Here is a 16,122-nt window from a genome sequence, read left to right as displayed (position 1 = left end):
AGAAGTTTCCTCCTTTAGATACGTGGAGTCCAATCGGGCTTAAACACGTCAAGATGTGTAACCGACTGAGATCTTTCTGGAAAGTCCGGGATTAAGTCATTAGGTTGCGCAGCGCTGATATCTTCCCAGTTCTGGGCGTAAGATATGGGCCGAATCTGTGGAGACTCCCCTTATTTCTTTAGAGAACACAGGGCTGATCTGTCCATGCCGAGGGCATTTTATGCAGAGCTAGTTTCTTCCGGCCGACCTCCCGGTTGTGGAAATGTGTGGTGGACCATCAGGGGTTTTAGCTGTCCTGCTGCCTTAAGCCGAGCTGTTCCGAGAGACTTCTGGTCTGATCTTTGACTCTTCAGATGTTGGTCAACGTCTGGACATTTTATGCATCATCAGTCACGTTTTTTATTCCATAGTGGATGTAGAAAGAGAGGGAGGGGTTGTTTGATTAATTGGAGGGAGGAATCATTGGCTCTGATCTAAGAAGCCAAAAGGGAATTAGGTCACGATTTCGATTCCATGGTGGATCTTGAGAGAAACAGAGGTTGTTTGATTGAATGAAGGAATGAAGAAGAAGAAGAAGAAGAACACATTTTTTTGTTAGGTCATCAGTATGAAATTACTGACCTGCTGGCGACATTTTACTGGAGGAAGTGAAAACGAAGAAGTGAGTGATAAACACCCTCAATTTTGTACATTGCCTCTAACCATACTTGGTCAACTTGTTTTAACCACGTTGTGGGTAAAAAACACGTTGCCTTTAACATATTTAGGCATTGCCTATAAAACTTCCCTTATATATTATGTCCATCTTTTCTCTCTTTCTCCCATACCCAAAACAAAGCAGAGAGATTCCATGTGTGTTTGATATCACCTATTTCCATGGAAATAATATAATTCCCGTGGAAATAGGTATTTCCACCCTTTGATATGAAGTATAATTCTGTGGCTTTAATTCCCTAGAGAATCTATTTCCATGAAATAATCCACTTTTAATTCCTTGCTCCCCCTCGAAATTAGTTTCCATGGAAAGTCAAAAATTAAAGTAAAAATATTTTAATATATTCGGATACTGAAAACCTAATATATATCTCTATATATGTTCAAAATGACATTTTTACCCAAACATTTAACAAAACACACTTTATTTGTACATTAGGCAAATGACATTTTTGACCTTCTCACAAAATGACATGTTTACCATGTTGTCAAAATGACATTTTCACTTTATGTAGTCAAAATTACATTTTTACCCTTTTATAATATCAAATTGACATTTTACCTTCATGTTGTCAAAATGACATTCTTACCCTCATATAATATCAAAGTGACATTTTTACCCTTATATGGTCTAAATGACATTCTTACCTTTATCTTGTAAAAATAGTTCGTCTACACTTTTATATTTTTTTTTTTAAGAAATCGACTACGATCTACATTAGTCGTTACAAGGCATTGATACATCATGAGATGTGATAAGAACGATAACCGCCTAAGTTAAACCAAAGATTAAATAGGCATGAAGCCCGACAACAACTACTTTATTTAGTGCTTAAATTGCATGGGATAAATCATGGGGATAAACTGCTTCCACCGAGACTCGATCCCAAGACCTCATGGGCTTAAGAGGGATGTCCTACCGTTACACCACTGGGAGGTGGACGTCTACACTTTTATATTAAAATGACATTTTTACCTTTTTATATTAGTAAAATCTCGTTTTGATCCATACGTTGTCAAAGTTACATTTTTAACTTGTTTTATTAACAACATGACATTCTTACTCTTAAGTTAGCAAAATGGCACAAGTGTAAATAATTTGACAACATATGAGTACATATATAATTTTGACAACATAACGGTAAAAATGTAATTCGGACAACATAGGGGTAAAATGTAATTTTAGCAACATAAGGGTAAAAATGTCATTTCGACTACATAAAGAGTAAATAAAAGCTTTTAATTGAATATTATATTCGTAGAAGTTAGTTGTCAATCAGATAACAGAGTTTGTAATTCCACGGAATAATAAATGACAACCAAACGAAAGAACTCTTATTTCCACAGAATAAATTCCATGGAAGACTTTCTGTAGTTTCCAGGGAATTATTTCCTTGTTATAAAACACAATCGTAATTTATGCACTAAATAAAGTAAATGTTGTCGAGCTTTAGACTCTATGTTGTCGGGCTTCAGGCCTCTTTGATTATTGGTTTAATTTACGATGTATCGTGCTTATCACATCTTTATGATGTATTAATGTCTTATAACGACTAACGTACATCGTAGTCGATTTCTCACAAAAAAAAAAAAAATAGGAGAAAGAGAGAAGAAGAGATAGAAACAAGATATACAGAGAAATAGAGGAAATCCAAATGTGCCAGAAATCTGACCCTTTTTGGTATTTTCAGTTCTTTGAAATCCTTTGTCCTCTTCGAAGATTTCTCAATTTTCAATATTTGTAGGAGAGGTTTTTGGATTTTTAGTTCTGCCTCTCTCTCTCAATTTACCTAGGGTTCTTTGTGTTGCGGTCATACATTTTCTTTTCGCTCAAGGGGGTAACTATCTCATCAATTTTGTGAACTCGTTATAGTAAAATCACCGGCAAAAACTACTTCAAATTTGGTAAGTTTTGGTCATTTAGTTTCTCTCACTACTAATTGATCCACATTTGCTCATATTTTGACTAATCATTTATAGTTATTGAGAATTTTCTTGTTCTTAGTGTTGTTTCTATGGATCTTAGACGTCGTAACTCTTATTTGGTTTTAGATTTTTATGAGTTTTAGATCTGAAAGATTTCCTCCTTATTTAGGTGCTTGATTACTTCTAATCAAGATTACTAATATAGATAGTCTTATTAAATGACATTTGCTCCATTTTCCTAATTTCTACATTAAGACAAGGTAGATTTATTTCCTTAATCAATGTTGATAATTTGTCAAGTTTGATTGCAAGAGGGCATAATTTACAGAAAGCAATCTGAATAATCCACCTTGTGTTGTCCCGTTCACCTTTTAGATTAGGAAGCTTTGATTAACCCTAATGTATGTAAAAAGGGTGATTGAAGTCTTTCTACTTCACACCTAAAAACCCATGTCACTTTTCCCTTAGAAATTAGAAAGGAAATACTTTTCTTCCTTTATATTCTTTTAATAAGCTAACGTGGAGATAATATCCTTCTTTTTCTCCCTAGATGCCATTATGGATGATAGTTAACGCATTTAGAACCCAGGGTTGTGGATTCTACTATCAAAGATCTCATTCTAAAAGCTAAGGCAGTTGTTATGATATAATAAGGGTAAAAGTGGTAATCAAGTCAAATACTCCTACCCGAGATACAGATCAAGTTAACCCGGCTCCACCGATTCCGTGGGGTCATCGGGTTCACCGTTATTAGTGATGATCAAGAATAATGGTTTTGCATGAACAGTACACTTAAATTTTGGACCTGGTACTTAATCTTTCCCTTTTTTTTGTTACAGATATAGAACCATGGTTTTGTGGGTTTTCGGCTATGGTTCATTGGTGTGGAACCCTGGATTTGACTTTGATGAAAAGGTGATCGGCTTTATCAAGGGTTACAAGCGTGTTTTTGATCTAGGTATAGTATATGAAAACAAGTAGTAACTTCGATTGTCATATAACCATGATATGCGTGATCACAAATTCACTTATAGAGCAAAATTTTGGAGTTAACTGAATTATATTTTTCTTTTCATTCTCAGCATGTATCGATCACAGAGGCACTCCTGAATACCCAGCTAGAACATGCACTTTGGAAATCAGTGAAGGGGATGTTTGTGTAAGTTTAGCCTTTTCTTGGGTCTTCAACCCATATATCATCCTAAACAAGTGAAGCCCTCCTTTATAAATTTGTTAGAATCTTTTGTCAGTGGGGTGCTGCACTTTGCGTAAGAGGAGGGCCTGAAAAGGAAAGATTGGCAATGGAGGTACTCCTTTTAGGTTCTTATAAAGGCCATATATATATTTACGTTAGCTAATTATCAGTCTTTCTCTTCAAATAAAATTATAATATATCCTGATTGTCATCTCTTCATATTTTTGTTAGTATTTGGAGAAAAGGGAATGCGAGTATGATCAGAAGACGTTTGTGGACTTTTACGAGGTATTACCACTTCGTTTTCTCTTCCATCTCATGCTTGGAGTCATTCTTTTGCTCCATCCTTATTTGTATATGGTTATTGTTTACTTTCAGGGGGAAGATTCTCTCACTCCAACCTTGACTGGAGTGTTTGTGTGAGTGACTTACTTATCTTTCCTCTCTACTTCACAAAATTATTATCGTAGTTCTGATCCATAGAAGTATACTTCTAGATAACTCAAGTAGATCTATTGCTCAATAAAGTATGAATGCTTAGGTAATTTAACTAGCAAGAATGGGAATTGTGATTATTTTTCCTTTTGAGTTAGCACTGCTGTTTTTGTATGGGACCACAAACCTCCACACCAAAGAATGGAACCCTGCTCTTGACAATGCCACTAACCAAAAGCGGGCTTCACGAAATTGTGGTTTTGAATATGCTGTTAACTTGGATTGTATCATAAGAATGTCAGAATTTTTATTTTGGAATCCGTTGATAGTTTTATTTGGTGAGTAAAAGTAGATTTTGATTTTGCAGGTTTACATCAACCCCAAACAAAGTATCAAATAAGTACTATTTAGGACCAGCGCCTATAGAGGAAATGGCAAGGTAAATTAGAAAAATAATGCTGTATGAAAATTCCTCCTCTTTAATCCCATTTCTGGTTTTAAAATTCTTTTATCTGATAACTCGTAATCCTTTTCAGCCAAATTGCAACTGCATTTGGGCCGTGTGGGAACAACAGAGACTATCTCTTTAAGTTAGAGAAGGCCTTGGCTGATATTGGTAAGTATTTCCTTCTTCTTTTTTTACAGGTTCGAATTGTCGTATTCAAGATTAGTTTTACCATAACCACTTTTACAAGTTTGCACCCACATCCGTCTTCTATATTTCTCATTTCGAAGTAGACTTGCCTGATGTTCTTCCTAATCGTCTGAATCTTACTTGCCTCAATCTTTCTTGTCAGTGTCCGAGTTTGACTTGTTTTGTCAGGGGCACAATAGTCACTATAGGCTATTTCAGTTTCAGAATATGGCTCTAAATTCAGACTTATTTTTATGTTAGACTCGGACAGACTCGAATCAGCCAGAGTCATCCATTCAAACCAGTTTGATGCATAACTCAAGTTAAAAGTTAATCTTCTGAAATATTGACTCAAGTCGAGATGTCAAGTTAGATTTCAGATCTAAAATCAAAAAACTTCATGTAGCTTGCAACAGTCGTAACAGGATATATGTATATTTTGTGGGTCTAATGTGGGAGTTGGGATTGTACTTACACCATGTTGTAAACTTTTGAAAATAACAGGTCACGAGGATGATTCGATAATAGAGCTAGCGAATGAAGTGAGGAAGGTACTTGCGCTTGTTGGAAGACCAAAAGAGAATTTGTTGTTGGGTGGTGGTGGCAACATTTCGACGACGACTCCTCACATCTCTTTAAAGACCCACACTCCCTCACCTCTAAATCTTGTAGTCCCTCTTCCTGAAGCAATTGCCCTGGACTCCTGATTCCTGAAAGAGAAAAGTAGATAATTTTCTCCTTCAACAACAAATAAGTACACATTTTCATTTTTAATTCAAAACAACTTCTAATGTTGCTGGTTTTAGTGTCTAGATGTCTATACGTTTCCCACTCATTTACTTGCTAAAAACCATTTTTATTACCTTCTCTCTCCTCTTTTAGCCTTTTAATATAGGTTAGAAAAAAATCCTATTACTATTGTGGTGTAGGGGCTTAGGGCAAACCGAAATGATATGATCTGATATTGAGTTTTTGTTATGTGAAAAATCAGAAACATATTTACATTCAAGTAACAGTGTTAGAAGGGTGTAAGAGAAATTAGTATATCCTTTCTTACTATGAAGAATTGTAGTATCAGATAACAATCAGTTTTATGTGGTAACTGTTTGTTGTATCTTTTTACACACTCCATGAAATAGGTAATTAATACAATATAGACCTTTTATATGTTGATGTTTATATTTCATGTTTTCACATAAAAAGACTGAAAAGCGGCTGGTTGGGCACTAACAACTTGAGTGTTGCATTGGAGATGCTCTAAATGGTTGTGTATAACTCAAAATATTTTAACAAAATGTTACGCCGAAATCTTTTTCTACACACAGGTAAACAAGGTGTTTTTCTCATATAAAAAAAAAGGGTTATACCTCTTACCACTCCAACCATTGATTCTGATTATCTTATTCATCAATCCTTGCTTCTTGTTTTTAAGATGAAAGTTATAATTTAGAAAGAAGACAATCAGAATCAATGGACGTTTATACCGATCATAACTCTTCAGTGAAATAGATTTATTGGGCTCCTCATCACCTCATGAACTTGTTCTCTGTTCACCATCAATGAAATAAGTTTCTCTCGGACTCAACCCCTAGGTGTTTCTCTCTCTACTGCTCGCCTTTCAGTCTCAATCTCTTCAGCTTCTCCTACACTCTCACTAGGTTAGTAAACTGTAGAGCACACCTTCTCTCTGGAAAAAGCAAACATTTTGCCCTATTTCAATATCAATTTTATGCTTGTTTCAATTTTTGTGGTAGAGGTGATAATAGTTTAATGTGATCGTGATGGATCAAGAGACAAAGGCAACAAAAAAGAACAAGAAATAGACTTGCAGAAGTTATACTTACATATTTCACTGTTATGTTACTACTGTTGATAAAGGATATTTTGAATTGTTACTTGTTAAAGATTTAGTTTTTTTGAAGTGAAATTGATGTTTTGTGATTATAGGGTTTTTACTTTTTTTTGGAAAGGAATTCCTTTTATCTTGCTTGACTTATGGATTTATAGTTGGAGGGGAGGGATCAGGGAGTAGAATTCCCATTCTCACCATTATTGATTATACCACCTGTTTTCATTAAGTTGTTACCTTTATCACTCTTAGATATATCTTTGATCCTTGGGCTATGTCCCATATTATGGAATTCAGTTTCCAATTGAAATATGCCTTTAGGAATTGAGATTTTCTTCTACGGAAGGTCGAACGAACGAGAGAAAATTTTATTAACAGAATACCTCCTTTTTTTTCTGTTTGTCTTTGATGTTCTACTTCTTAGTCTTCTTCTAATCTTCTTCTTATTCGATTTTTTTTCTTCTTCTCCAATAACATTTTAGAACCAGATCCAGATTGCAGCTATAAACTTGTGCAAGTTCAGTTTGCAAAACGCAAGTTGAAACTGAGTTCGCAATATTGCAAATTCAAATTCGGGTTGCAGAAGAAATAATGCAAAATCAGTTTGCAGAAGATAAATACAAATTTAGTTTGCAGAACGCAAGTGCAGTTTGCAAAATGCAAATGCGGGTTGCAGAAAAAATAATGCAAACTCAATTTGCAAAAGAAAAATTGCAAATTTAGTTTGCAGAAGAAAATTGCAAATTCAAATTGTGAAAGAAAAAGTGCAAACCCAATTTGCAGAAAAACGGTAAAAAAAGAAAAGCGCCGATTTTTCTGATTGTTTTTGTTGAAAAAAGGTATCGAATGCGAATCTCGTTAGACTTTGTATGTTTTTTGACTTTGTATGTTTAAAGAAAAGAAAAAATTATAAGTTTTATAGAAAAGAACTAAAAAATTATAAGTTTTATAGAAAAAATTATAAGTTTTATCTCTCATAAAAAAAATATATAAGTTTTATAGAAATCCGACATCAGAAGAAAAAATTATATAAATTTAAAATTTAAAGAAAAGAATAAAAAATTAGTTACACAAAATGACAAAGGTATTTTTGACTTTGTATGTTTTTTGACTTGAATATTTTTGGACCTAGGTGTAGTAGGGAAAGATTAAGAAGATGATGAAATTCAAACCAGGGGAAGACGGGGCGAGTGTGTTATAATGCCATGTCTCAAAATTTGGATATATCTAGATGTTCATTAAAGGTTTGATCTTAAAGTAGAAAACAATAAGAATTTTGAAGGTATGATCTTAAAGTCGACCTCAGAATCTCTTCATGAGATTTATATGATGAAATCAATTCCAAACTCAAGATTTCGTAGACACATACTCTTTAGTTTATATTCTCGATTTGCAAATCGAGTCTGCAAGATGTGCAACTCAAGATTATATTCTACAAAGCTTGCAAATCAGGTTTGCAATCTATATTTTGCAAACACATGTTTGCAAAATAGATTGTTGCAAACACATGTTTGCAGAACAGATTGTTGCAAACACATGTTTGCATAACTTGTTTGCAAACACTTGTTTGCAAAATAGATTGTTGCAAACACTTGTTTGTAGAAAAACGTAAGGGAAAAAATGCCGTTTTTTGTGGATGTGTTTTTCGAAAAAAAAGTATTGAAAGTGGATCTTGTTAGAAAGCTAATGAAAAATCATTTCTAAATCCATAATTTTTATAGAAATCCGACTTCTCAAACAAAAGTTATATCGATTTAAAGTTTAAAGAAAATAAAAGAATTTAGTTACACAAAATGACAAAAGGGGTAATTTATCTTTGTATACTTTTTGACCTGGATAATAATTTTCAAATGTTTTGTGCTTTCCTACTCATTTTCAATATTATTTTGACCTTTCTAGTTATTACCCCTTTTCTTTTTTTTGAGAAATCGACTAAGATCTACGTTAGTCGTTACAAGGCATTGATACATCATGAAGATGTGATAAGCACGATAACCGCCTAATTTAAACCATAATGAAAGAGGCCTAAAACTCGACAAAATGAAAGAGGCCTAAAGCCCGACAAGTTTATTTTATTGCTTACTTTTATATATTGCCTAAATTACATGAGATAAATCTTGATAACAAACTGCTTCCACCGAGACTCACTCCCACAACTTCATGGCTTAAGAGGGGTGTCCAACCGCTTCACCAGATGATGGTGGACAATATTTCACTGCAATTACTCTTTTGACTTTTGGCCCTTAATGAAGTAACTCTTTCAAAAACAAAAAGAGTTAGGGAAAAGGCATACAAAGCGGCACTGTCTAGACTAAGTGCAGTTTCACTGAATCGGGTGGATACCGGAGTTGTTGAAAGTCAATCTTGAAAGAGAAAATGATAAGAACAAATGCAGGTTCCAATAAGTTCATCCATGGAGGTTGAAAATAGAGACCTAATCTTCTTCTCTATTTTTAATTTATGTGATAGTCGCTTATCTTTTCCCTCTGCTTTTTCATTTGCTTCTAGTTTCTGGTCTGTATTAGATTAAGAGTTAATTTTGTTTAATTTGGCTCCCGAGGACTAATTAATTTCAACTTTTTTTAAAAATACTTTTAGGGTCCAAGATAAAATTTAAAAAAGACGTTATATACTTCATCCGTCCCAAATTAAGAGTCCCATTTTAAAAACGTAACTTTTTTTCACAACTTTTACTTTTTCATTTTCACCCACATTAATTTTTAACATGTTTTTTGGAATTTAAAAGAATTAGTACTATATATAAGATTAGTTTCCATAAACACAAATTATTCTCATCTCTTTCTAAAAGATTACCAAAATACGAATTGTTTTAATTAAGTAACAAAATACATTATATATTGTCAACACGGGTATAATTGGAAAATCTATGGATTTTATATGATAAAAGAGGAATGGGGCTCTTAATTTGGGACAGACGAAAAAGGAATACGGGACTCTTAAATTGGGACAGAGGGAGTATTAATATCTACATCATTACCTTCTCTCCTCCACTTCATGTCATCTCTTCTTTCCCTCTCCATTCAATGATAACACATTCCTTACACGTCGCTATACGACAGATTTGATAAATATCTTCAAATCACACTTGTTGCAGAAATTGTAGCACAAATTTTTTGTAAGAGAGAAAAGAGAATAAGGGGCACCCATAGAGAAATAAAAAAATTTGGAACACAGATAGTTTTGAGTGGGAAGAACTGTTTTTTCTGCACCACTTATTTTGGTATACAGAAGACGTTAAACATTAATATCCACATCATCACCTTCTCTCCTCCAGATGACATCGATTCATCAAAGATGTGGTAATCACGATAACCATATAATTTAAACTCTTACAAGAACGAACTTAAAACCCAACTAAACTATGACCTAAAGCTCAATAAATGACCTAAAGCCCAACTACATTCTTTATACTTTAATAACCCAAGTTTGATAAGCCACGAAATCTATCTCCTCTGAAAATCGAATCTGAGACCTTCAGAGTTTTGGAGTTTATGTCAACATTATCGACCACTTAATCGTCGTTTAAGTGTTAAAATCGGGTGGGAGGTTTGTGAGGAGGCGCTATTAACAAATTCGGGTAAATTGAGAAACGCCAATAGTATAGGTTTTGATACGGGTTCTTATGGTGGGTACGGGTCAAAACCACTAACCCGATCCAAACTAATGTCTTGAGCAGGAGGTAAGCACTAAGCAGTCCCTTCTTCTCCCTCCCACTAGCACCGGTCACTGCAGCTATTCTTGTTTCAGAAAAGCTACAGATTTCCTTCTCTCTCTCTCTAGATCATAAGCCATGGATCTCGACCTAAATGCCCCACATTCTATGGGAACAACCATCATCGGAGTAACTTATGATGGTGGAGTCGTCCTCGGCGCCGATTCCCGAACCAGCACTGGTAAGTTTCATATCATTCTTTTGTTTTTTGGATGTTAGGGTTTTGTGTATCAATTAAGTCACTGGTTGATATTAGTTCAATTTTTTTGTACTTTATTATTAGCTTGATTTCGTAGAATTTCGTTCAGTGCCCTAAACCCTCTATCATATCCTCTTGAAATTTCATGTCTCCGTTTTTATGATCTTATTAGGTATGTACGTTGCTAATCGAGCGTCTGACAAAATCACACAGTTGACAGATAATGTTTACTTGTGTCGCTCTGGATCGGTATAAATCTTCCAATCTTTCTTTTTTTATGATTTTTGGAACCCTAAGTACATCAAATTTGAGTTCTGAAAATGGTCTAGATTCATATATATATATATATATATATATGTGTGTGTGTGTGTGGGTAACTTTCAGATACATTACTTCTCATGATCACAAAGTGATGTTACTTTTTTTCAGGCCGCTGATTCTCAAGTTGTGTCTGATTACGTGCGCCACTTTCTTCATCAGCATACGTAAGTAAATCTGTTCTCCATGTTCTTACACCTCTCATCACATTGTTGTTTGTTCGGTTGTTCATTCCGCATAACTCTTGTTCACTGGTTTTGACCTTTTAATTTAACGACGATCTGTAAGTAAGTCCAGTAACCATCTGACATTTTCTAGATGAATATCTGAATGACCATTATATCCTGTCTTAGTATTACGTAAAAAAACACCTTAAGCATCGAACCAAAGTTAGGTTTATAGACAGATCCTGTCACTCAACTCTTACCCGACAATTGAGGAGTTCTGTCATGTTTACCCACACATTCCTTGCATGAGTGGCTTCATTTAGGAGACAACTAGAAGATGACTTGTCTTTATACAATGTTTATGCTTTGAAAGAGGCGTGTATTAAGCACCAAAATTTTGTCAACCACATTTGTATTTGTTTATTAGGTTTACATGGTTGATGGTTGCAGGATACAACTGGGGCAGCCTGCCACTGTTAAAGTTGCTGCTAACCTGATCAGGTTGTTGTCCTACGGTAACAAAGTAAGTCTCAGTAATCCTTTTAGTATTTACTCTGAACTCTCTGTGTGGATGGTTGACATAACAATCTTGAAACTGATTGTAAAGGTTTGCTATTATGTATAGTAAGGTATATATATGTAGTTGTGTTTTAGGCAGAAGATCTAGCTATTCAAAAATTAGCCCATCTCTGTGTACTTACTATCTTACCTAGGTTTCTTGTCCCTTTCCATGCATGACAAAATCGTTTTGCAGATTAAGGATCTTGACTCCCTTGTGAAGCTTTCTTTTTCAAAAAAAAAAAAATTCTGTTGATCGATGATCTGATCTGTCATCCTATGTAGTTGATCTCGGTCTCAGTCCGGCCGAAGGCCGATACCGAGACGAGGCCGAGACGGACCGAGATTCTCGGTCGAGACAACATGCATAGTTAATCATAAGTAATATGTACTAAGTAATAAGCTTAACTCCTTGGCTCCATTACTTCATAATTTTCGGACCATAAACATAAAATTACTCCAATCATTCATCATAAACAAAATCCTATTATAGTTCACTTCATTAGTTCAATAAAATAAGTAAATAACGAAGTTCACACTTTATAAGTATTCAATAACATATAAGTTTAATAACTATTAGTACTATAGTCATCATCTTCAATGTCCATAATGACTAGTAGTTCAATAAAGTAAGTAGTATAATATTAAGATTTAAAGTTTCCAAAAAAATTAGAATTTGTTGTCTCAGGTCTCGGTCTGTCTCGGCCTGTCTCGGCCGAGATAGCCAAGAAACTCGGCCAAACCCTAACTCGGAATCTCGGCCGAGTCTCATCTCGGGAGAGGGCCGAGACCGAGACGAGACCTGAGATTCTCGGCCGTCTCGGCCGAGACCAACTACATAGCTGTCATCCAATAAAGCAGTTCTCGTGTTTAGAACTATGTAATGCCGTGTACTTTATACATCCAATTTATGTTACCATGTTCTTATACCTTGCAGAACATGCTTCAAACTGGTATGATTGTTGGTGGGTGGGACAAATATGAAGGTGGTAAAATATACTCAGTGCCTCTTGGGGGTACAATTCTGGAGCAACCTTTTTCTATTGGAGGTATTACTTTATACTTTATTAAGACCTTTTGATTGATACTTGCTTTTAGTCACCTCTCTATTGGCAAGACATTGGTGGATGTGAACGACATGTTCTACTTCTCATGACTATGATGTTTAGGGTCTGGTTCCAGTTACTTGTATGGATTCTTCGATCAAGCATGGAAAGAAGGCATGACCAAGGATGAAGCTGAGGTAAACCTAAACATCATACTTAATTAAGTTGTTAGCTGTTTCAAACTCATCGGTCCTTTTGTATTACTATATATTATAAGTGGTACTTGATTAAATTGTTAGCTTTTTCAAACTTATCGGTCCTTATCCATTACTATATATATATAAAATCTAGTTATGATATGCAAAGGAGTTGAATATCTACTCTAATTGAAACATATTCAGAAACTGTTTAACTTTGGCTGTTTTACTGCAGAAACTAGTAGTGAAGGCAGTCTCTCTTGCCATTGCCCGTGATGGTGCAAGTGGAGGTGTTGTTCGCACTGTTATTGTGAGTGATTTATTTCCTTCTTTATTCATGTTGGGCCACAATGTGAAGTTCACAGACATGACTTATGTGTGGATGACTTGTTTCACAGAATTTAAGCACTCATTAGGGTGTTAGAATCCATGAATGACGTGGAAGTTTCACAGAAGGATTTACTTTATATTTTTATGTCTATTTTATGTATTTCCCCTTTGGCTCGACGGAGTATGATTTTTCACCCACTTGTAATATGGGTGAACAACTACGAATCCATGAATGACGTGGAAGTTTCACAGAGGGATTTACTTTATATTTTTATGTCTATTTTATGTATTTCCCCTTTGGCTCGACGGAGTATGATTTTTCACCCACTTGTAATATGGGTGAACAACTAAGAAACACATCTGTAGGGGACAAACCTAAAACAGTCATGAGTTTGACCGTTAGGGTTTCCACTGTTTAAATGCATGTTAGTACAATCACACTTAGCCCATATGATGTTCACAAGTAGTTGGGTTTCAGAGCCAGGTGTGAGGCCTGAGCCTAGCCTAGTGACTAGGAAGTTGTTTGTCTGAGCTAGCGGAGTTCCTCCAGCTCAATCATCACTCGGTCCATTGCCAAGTCTGGTAACTCGAGAGTTATTCGGGAACCTGCCCACTTAGTTTTGTTTACATCACATTCTGATCCATTTTATGTGGTCTAATGGTTATTTATTTATCTGTTATTGACTTTGTAATGGGGCTGTCGGCTGTGATTTGCAGATAAACTCGGAGGGAGTGACAAGGAACTTCTATGCTGGAGACACCCTTCCGTTGTGGCACGAGGAGATGGAATCCCATAATTCTCTGTTGGACATACTTTCTTCATCAAGTATCGAGCCGATGAGTACCTAGATCTCAGTTTCAGACCACCCTCAGATTTCACTCTTTCTAACCTCTGCTTAAACGTAGATTGTTTATCGGAATGATTTGGTTTTCAAAATATAACAAATTTATGGATTATATTTTCTTATACAAGATTTGAAATTTGAAACCGATCATCCTGCAATTTTGTTCTAATTAATGTCAACTAACCAAATTAGTGACAACTAACCAAACTACATACCAAACCACATTACAAACGGACAAGGTTTTAAGGACACAAGTAATCGCCTATAATCTTCAGTACCTTTTTGTGCTAAGCCAACCGAACGGGCAGGCACATATAACGCAACTAGATGAAAGAATGGGAAATGTTATATGAAAGAATGGGAAATGTTATATTCATTTTTACGTGACACGCTCACTGTTATTCAGGCTCACAAGCTTGACCTGCTTCGATCCTCATACCCTTCTAACACACATTTGTGTCTCATACACTAGACAACAGGCTTGACTAAAATTTCAATTTCAAATCATGTTGTCTATTATTCCTTTGGTAATAGCCCTATTGCCAGATAAAGGAGAGCAACATTTGTTTGCAATTTTTGCAAAAAATTTAATCGAGAAGATGGACACAGATGTTGTACTCTAAAAGTCGGAAAGATACCACTGATGAGTAACTTATAGCTTTGGTGATAGCGCGCGCTACTGGCAGATAACGTAGAGAAACATCGTCTGAAGTTTTGATAACTTCTTCGTCAGTAAAATGAGTATGCCATTGTATTCTAAGGGTCAAAATTATACCACCTATGTGTAGCGACATGTCCTCCCAGTAAATGTCCTAGCTAAAGAAAGCAGATAGTAACATTGTTTACAATTTTGAAAAGTTTTCCGTCGATGAGGGTACTGATTTTGTACTCCATGGGTTAAAAAGATGCTAATGTCTGGCCGCAGCTGAAGAATGACATACTTTGAAGAGTCGGTGGTGCTTAAAAGACTGACATGCTTTGAAGAGTGTTGTTGTGCTAGAAAATTGATTTGATGGTTTTAAATGGAAAAGGATGTAGTTTTTAGGTTTGTGAAATTATTAAGCTTGCAAGAACAATAATAAAAACAATAGTTGGGATAAAAAAATAAAAAGAGCCTCCCTTTCGGGAAATAAGAAAATATTTCGGGATGCAAAGACTTGGTTAAAAATGAGCCAACTTTGCTTGACTAACTTTTTTCTAATTGTTATAGGAAAACCATTTTGAGTGAAGTATTTTTGCTTTATTTTATAAGTCTCCGCCACCATTTTTTATCTACTCTGGCAATAGTCACCGGCAAACGACCATTACCGGCAACCTTCCATTAATTTTTAGAAGACTTCTTCTCCTCTGTCCACCATCACTACCACTATTTTTCTCTCTCCCTCTCTCTCCTCTTCTCTTCATATTTGTTCTCTAGTTGTTTTTCGACGAAATAATCACCCCAACCAGCGTACTGGTTTGGGTTTCTCTCAAACCAATCACTGGTTTGGAGATTTCCCCAACCATCGTACTATTTTTGGGTTCTCGCACACCAATCACTGGTTTTGAAATTTGCCCACCAGTTCAGTTTTCCGGCGAAGTGGTCCTCTCCTTCGCCGAATTAAATAAATCAGCAAGCCTAGGGAGACCACCCATTTGGACCCCTTGTTGAACCGTTCATTCCCTTTCAAGAAAAAGACAAAAACCAATTCTAGAGAGAGAAAGTAAATTGGTTTTTGTCCTTTTCTGTAAAAGGGAAGAACGGTTCATTGGGAGTCCATTGGGCGGTCTCCCAATACTTATTGTAAATAAAGAGAGGTGACTGAGTACATAAGGAGTGGAGTAGAGAGAGAAAAAGCATAAATGGAAGTGATGTGGTGCACAAAAAAAGAAAGAAAAATGGTGGTGCACAAAAAAAGAAAGAAAAATGGTGGTGCACAAAAAAAGAAAGAAAAATGGTGGTGGATGTCTGATAGGTAACTGGTAAGAGATGAGGA

At 35.4% G+C, this 16,122-nt stretch overlaps 2 protein-coding genes across 4 annotated transcripts; both read left to right on the top strand.

Annotated features, from left to right (window-relative positions):
• The first annotated feature begins 2,227 nt into the window (after positions 1-2,227).
• LOC147531741 (gamma-glutamylcyclotransferase 2-1-like) lies at positions 2,228-6,069 on the top strand. 3 transcript variants are annotated; one of them, XM_086648080.1, is made up of 9 exons: positions 2,228-2,619; positions 3,480-3,598; positions 3,723-3,799; positions 3,891-3,947; positions 4,067-4,123; positions 4,214-4,254; positions 4,638-4,709; positions 4,807-4,886; positions 5,409-6,069. In XM_086648080.1, exons 2-9 carry the CDS (start codon positions 3,490-3,492, stop codon positions 5,609-5,611), a joined length of 696 nt encoding a protein of 231 aa, XP_086504206.1. In that variant the 5' UTR covers positions 2,228-2,619; positions 3,480-3,489; the 3' UTR covers positions 5,612-6,069. The 3 variants fall into 3 exon arrangements, with proteins under 3 accessions (XP_086504206.1, XP_086504207.1, XP_086504208.1); XM_086648081.1 differs by lacking the exon at positions 2,228-2,619 and adding an exon at positions 2,699-2,900; XM_086648082.1 differs by lacking the exon at positions 2,228-2,619 and adding an exon at positions 2,699-3,295 and having other exon boundaries at positions 3,395-3,598.
• A 4,331-nt stretch (positions 6,070-10,400) lies between these two features.
• LOC147531740 (proteasome subunit beta type-6-like) lies at positions 10,401-14,296 on the top strand. The gene is made up of 8 exons (XM_086648575.1): positions 10,401-10,667; positions 10,858-10,934; positions 11,115-11,170; positions 11,621-11,693; positions 12,666-12,777; positions 12,898-12,971; positions 13,207-13,281; positions 14,019-14,296. Exons 1-8 carry the CDS (start codon positions 10,565-10,567, stop codon positions 14,148-14,150), a joined length of 702 nt encoding a protein of 233 aa, XP_086504701.1. The 5' UTR covers positions 10,401-10,564; the 3' UTR covers positions 14,151-14,296.
• The last annotated feature ends 1,826 nt before the right edge of the window (positions 14,297-16,122 follow it).

The sequence above is a fragment of the Eschscholzia californica genome, unplaced genomic scaffold (assembly GCF_041429995.1).
Source record: "Eschscholzia californica isolate CP2 unplaced genomic scaffold, dmEscCali1.0.p SCAF_6, whole genome shotgun sequence".
Taxonomy (NCBI): Eukaryota; Viridiplantae; Streptophyta; class Magnoliopsida; order Ranunculales; family Papaveraceae; genus Eschscholzia; species Eschscholzia californica.
This window is presented reverse-complemented; position numbering and strand designations above follow the sequence as displayed.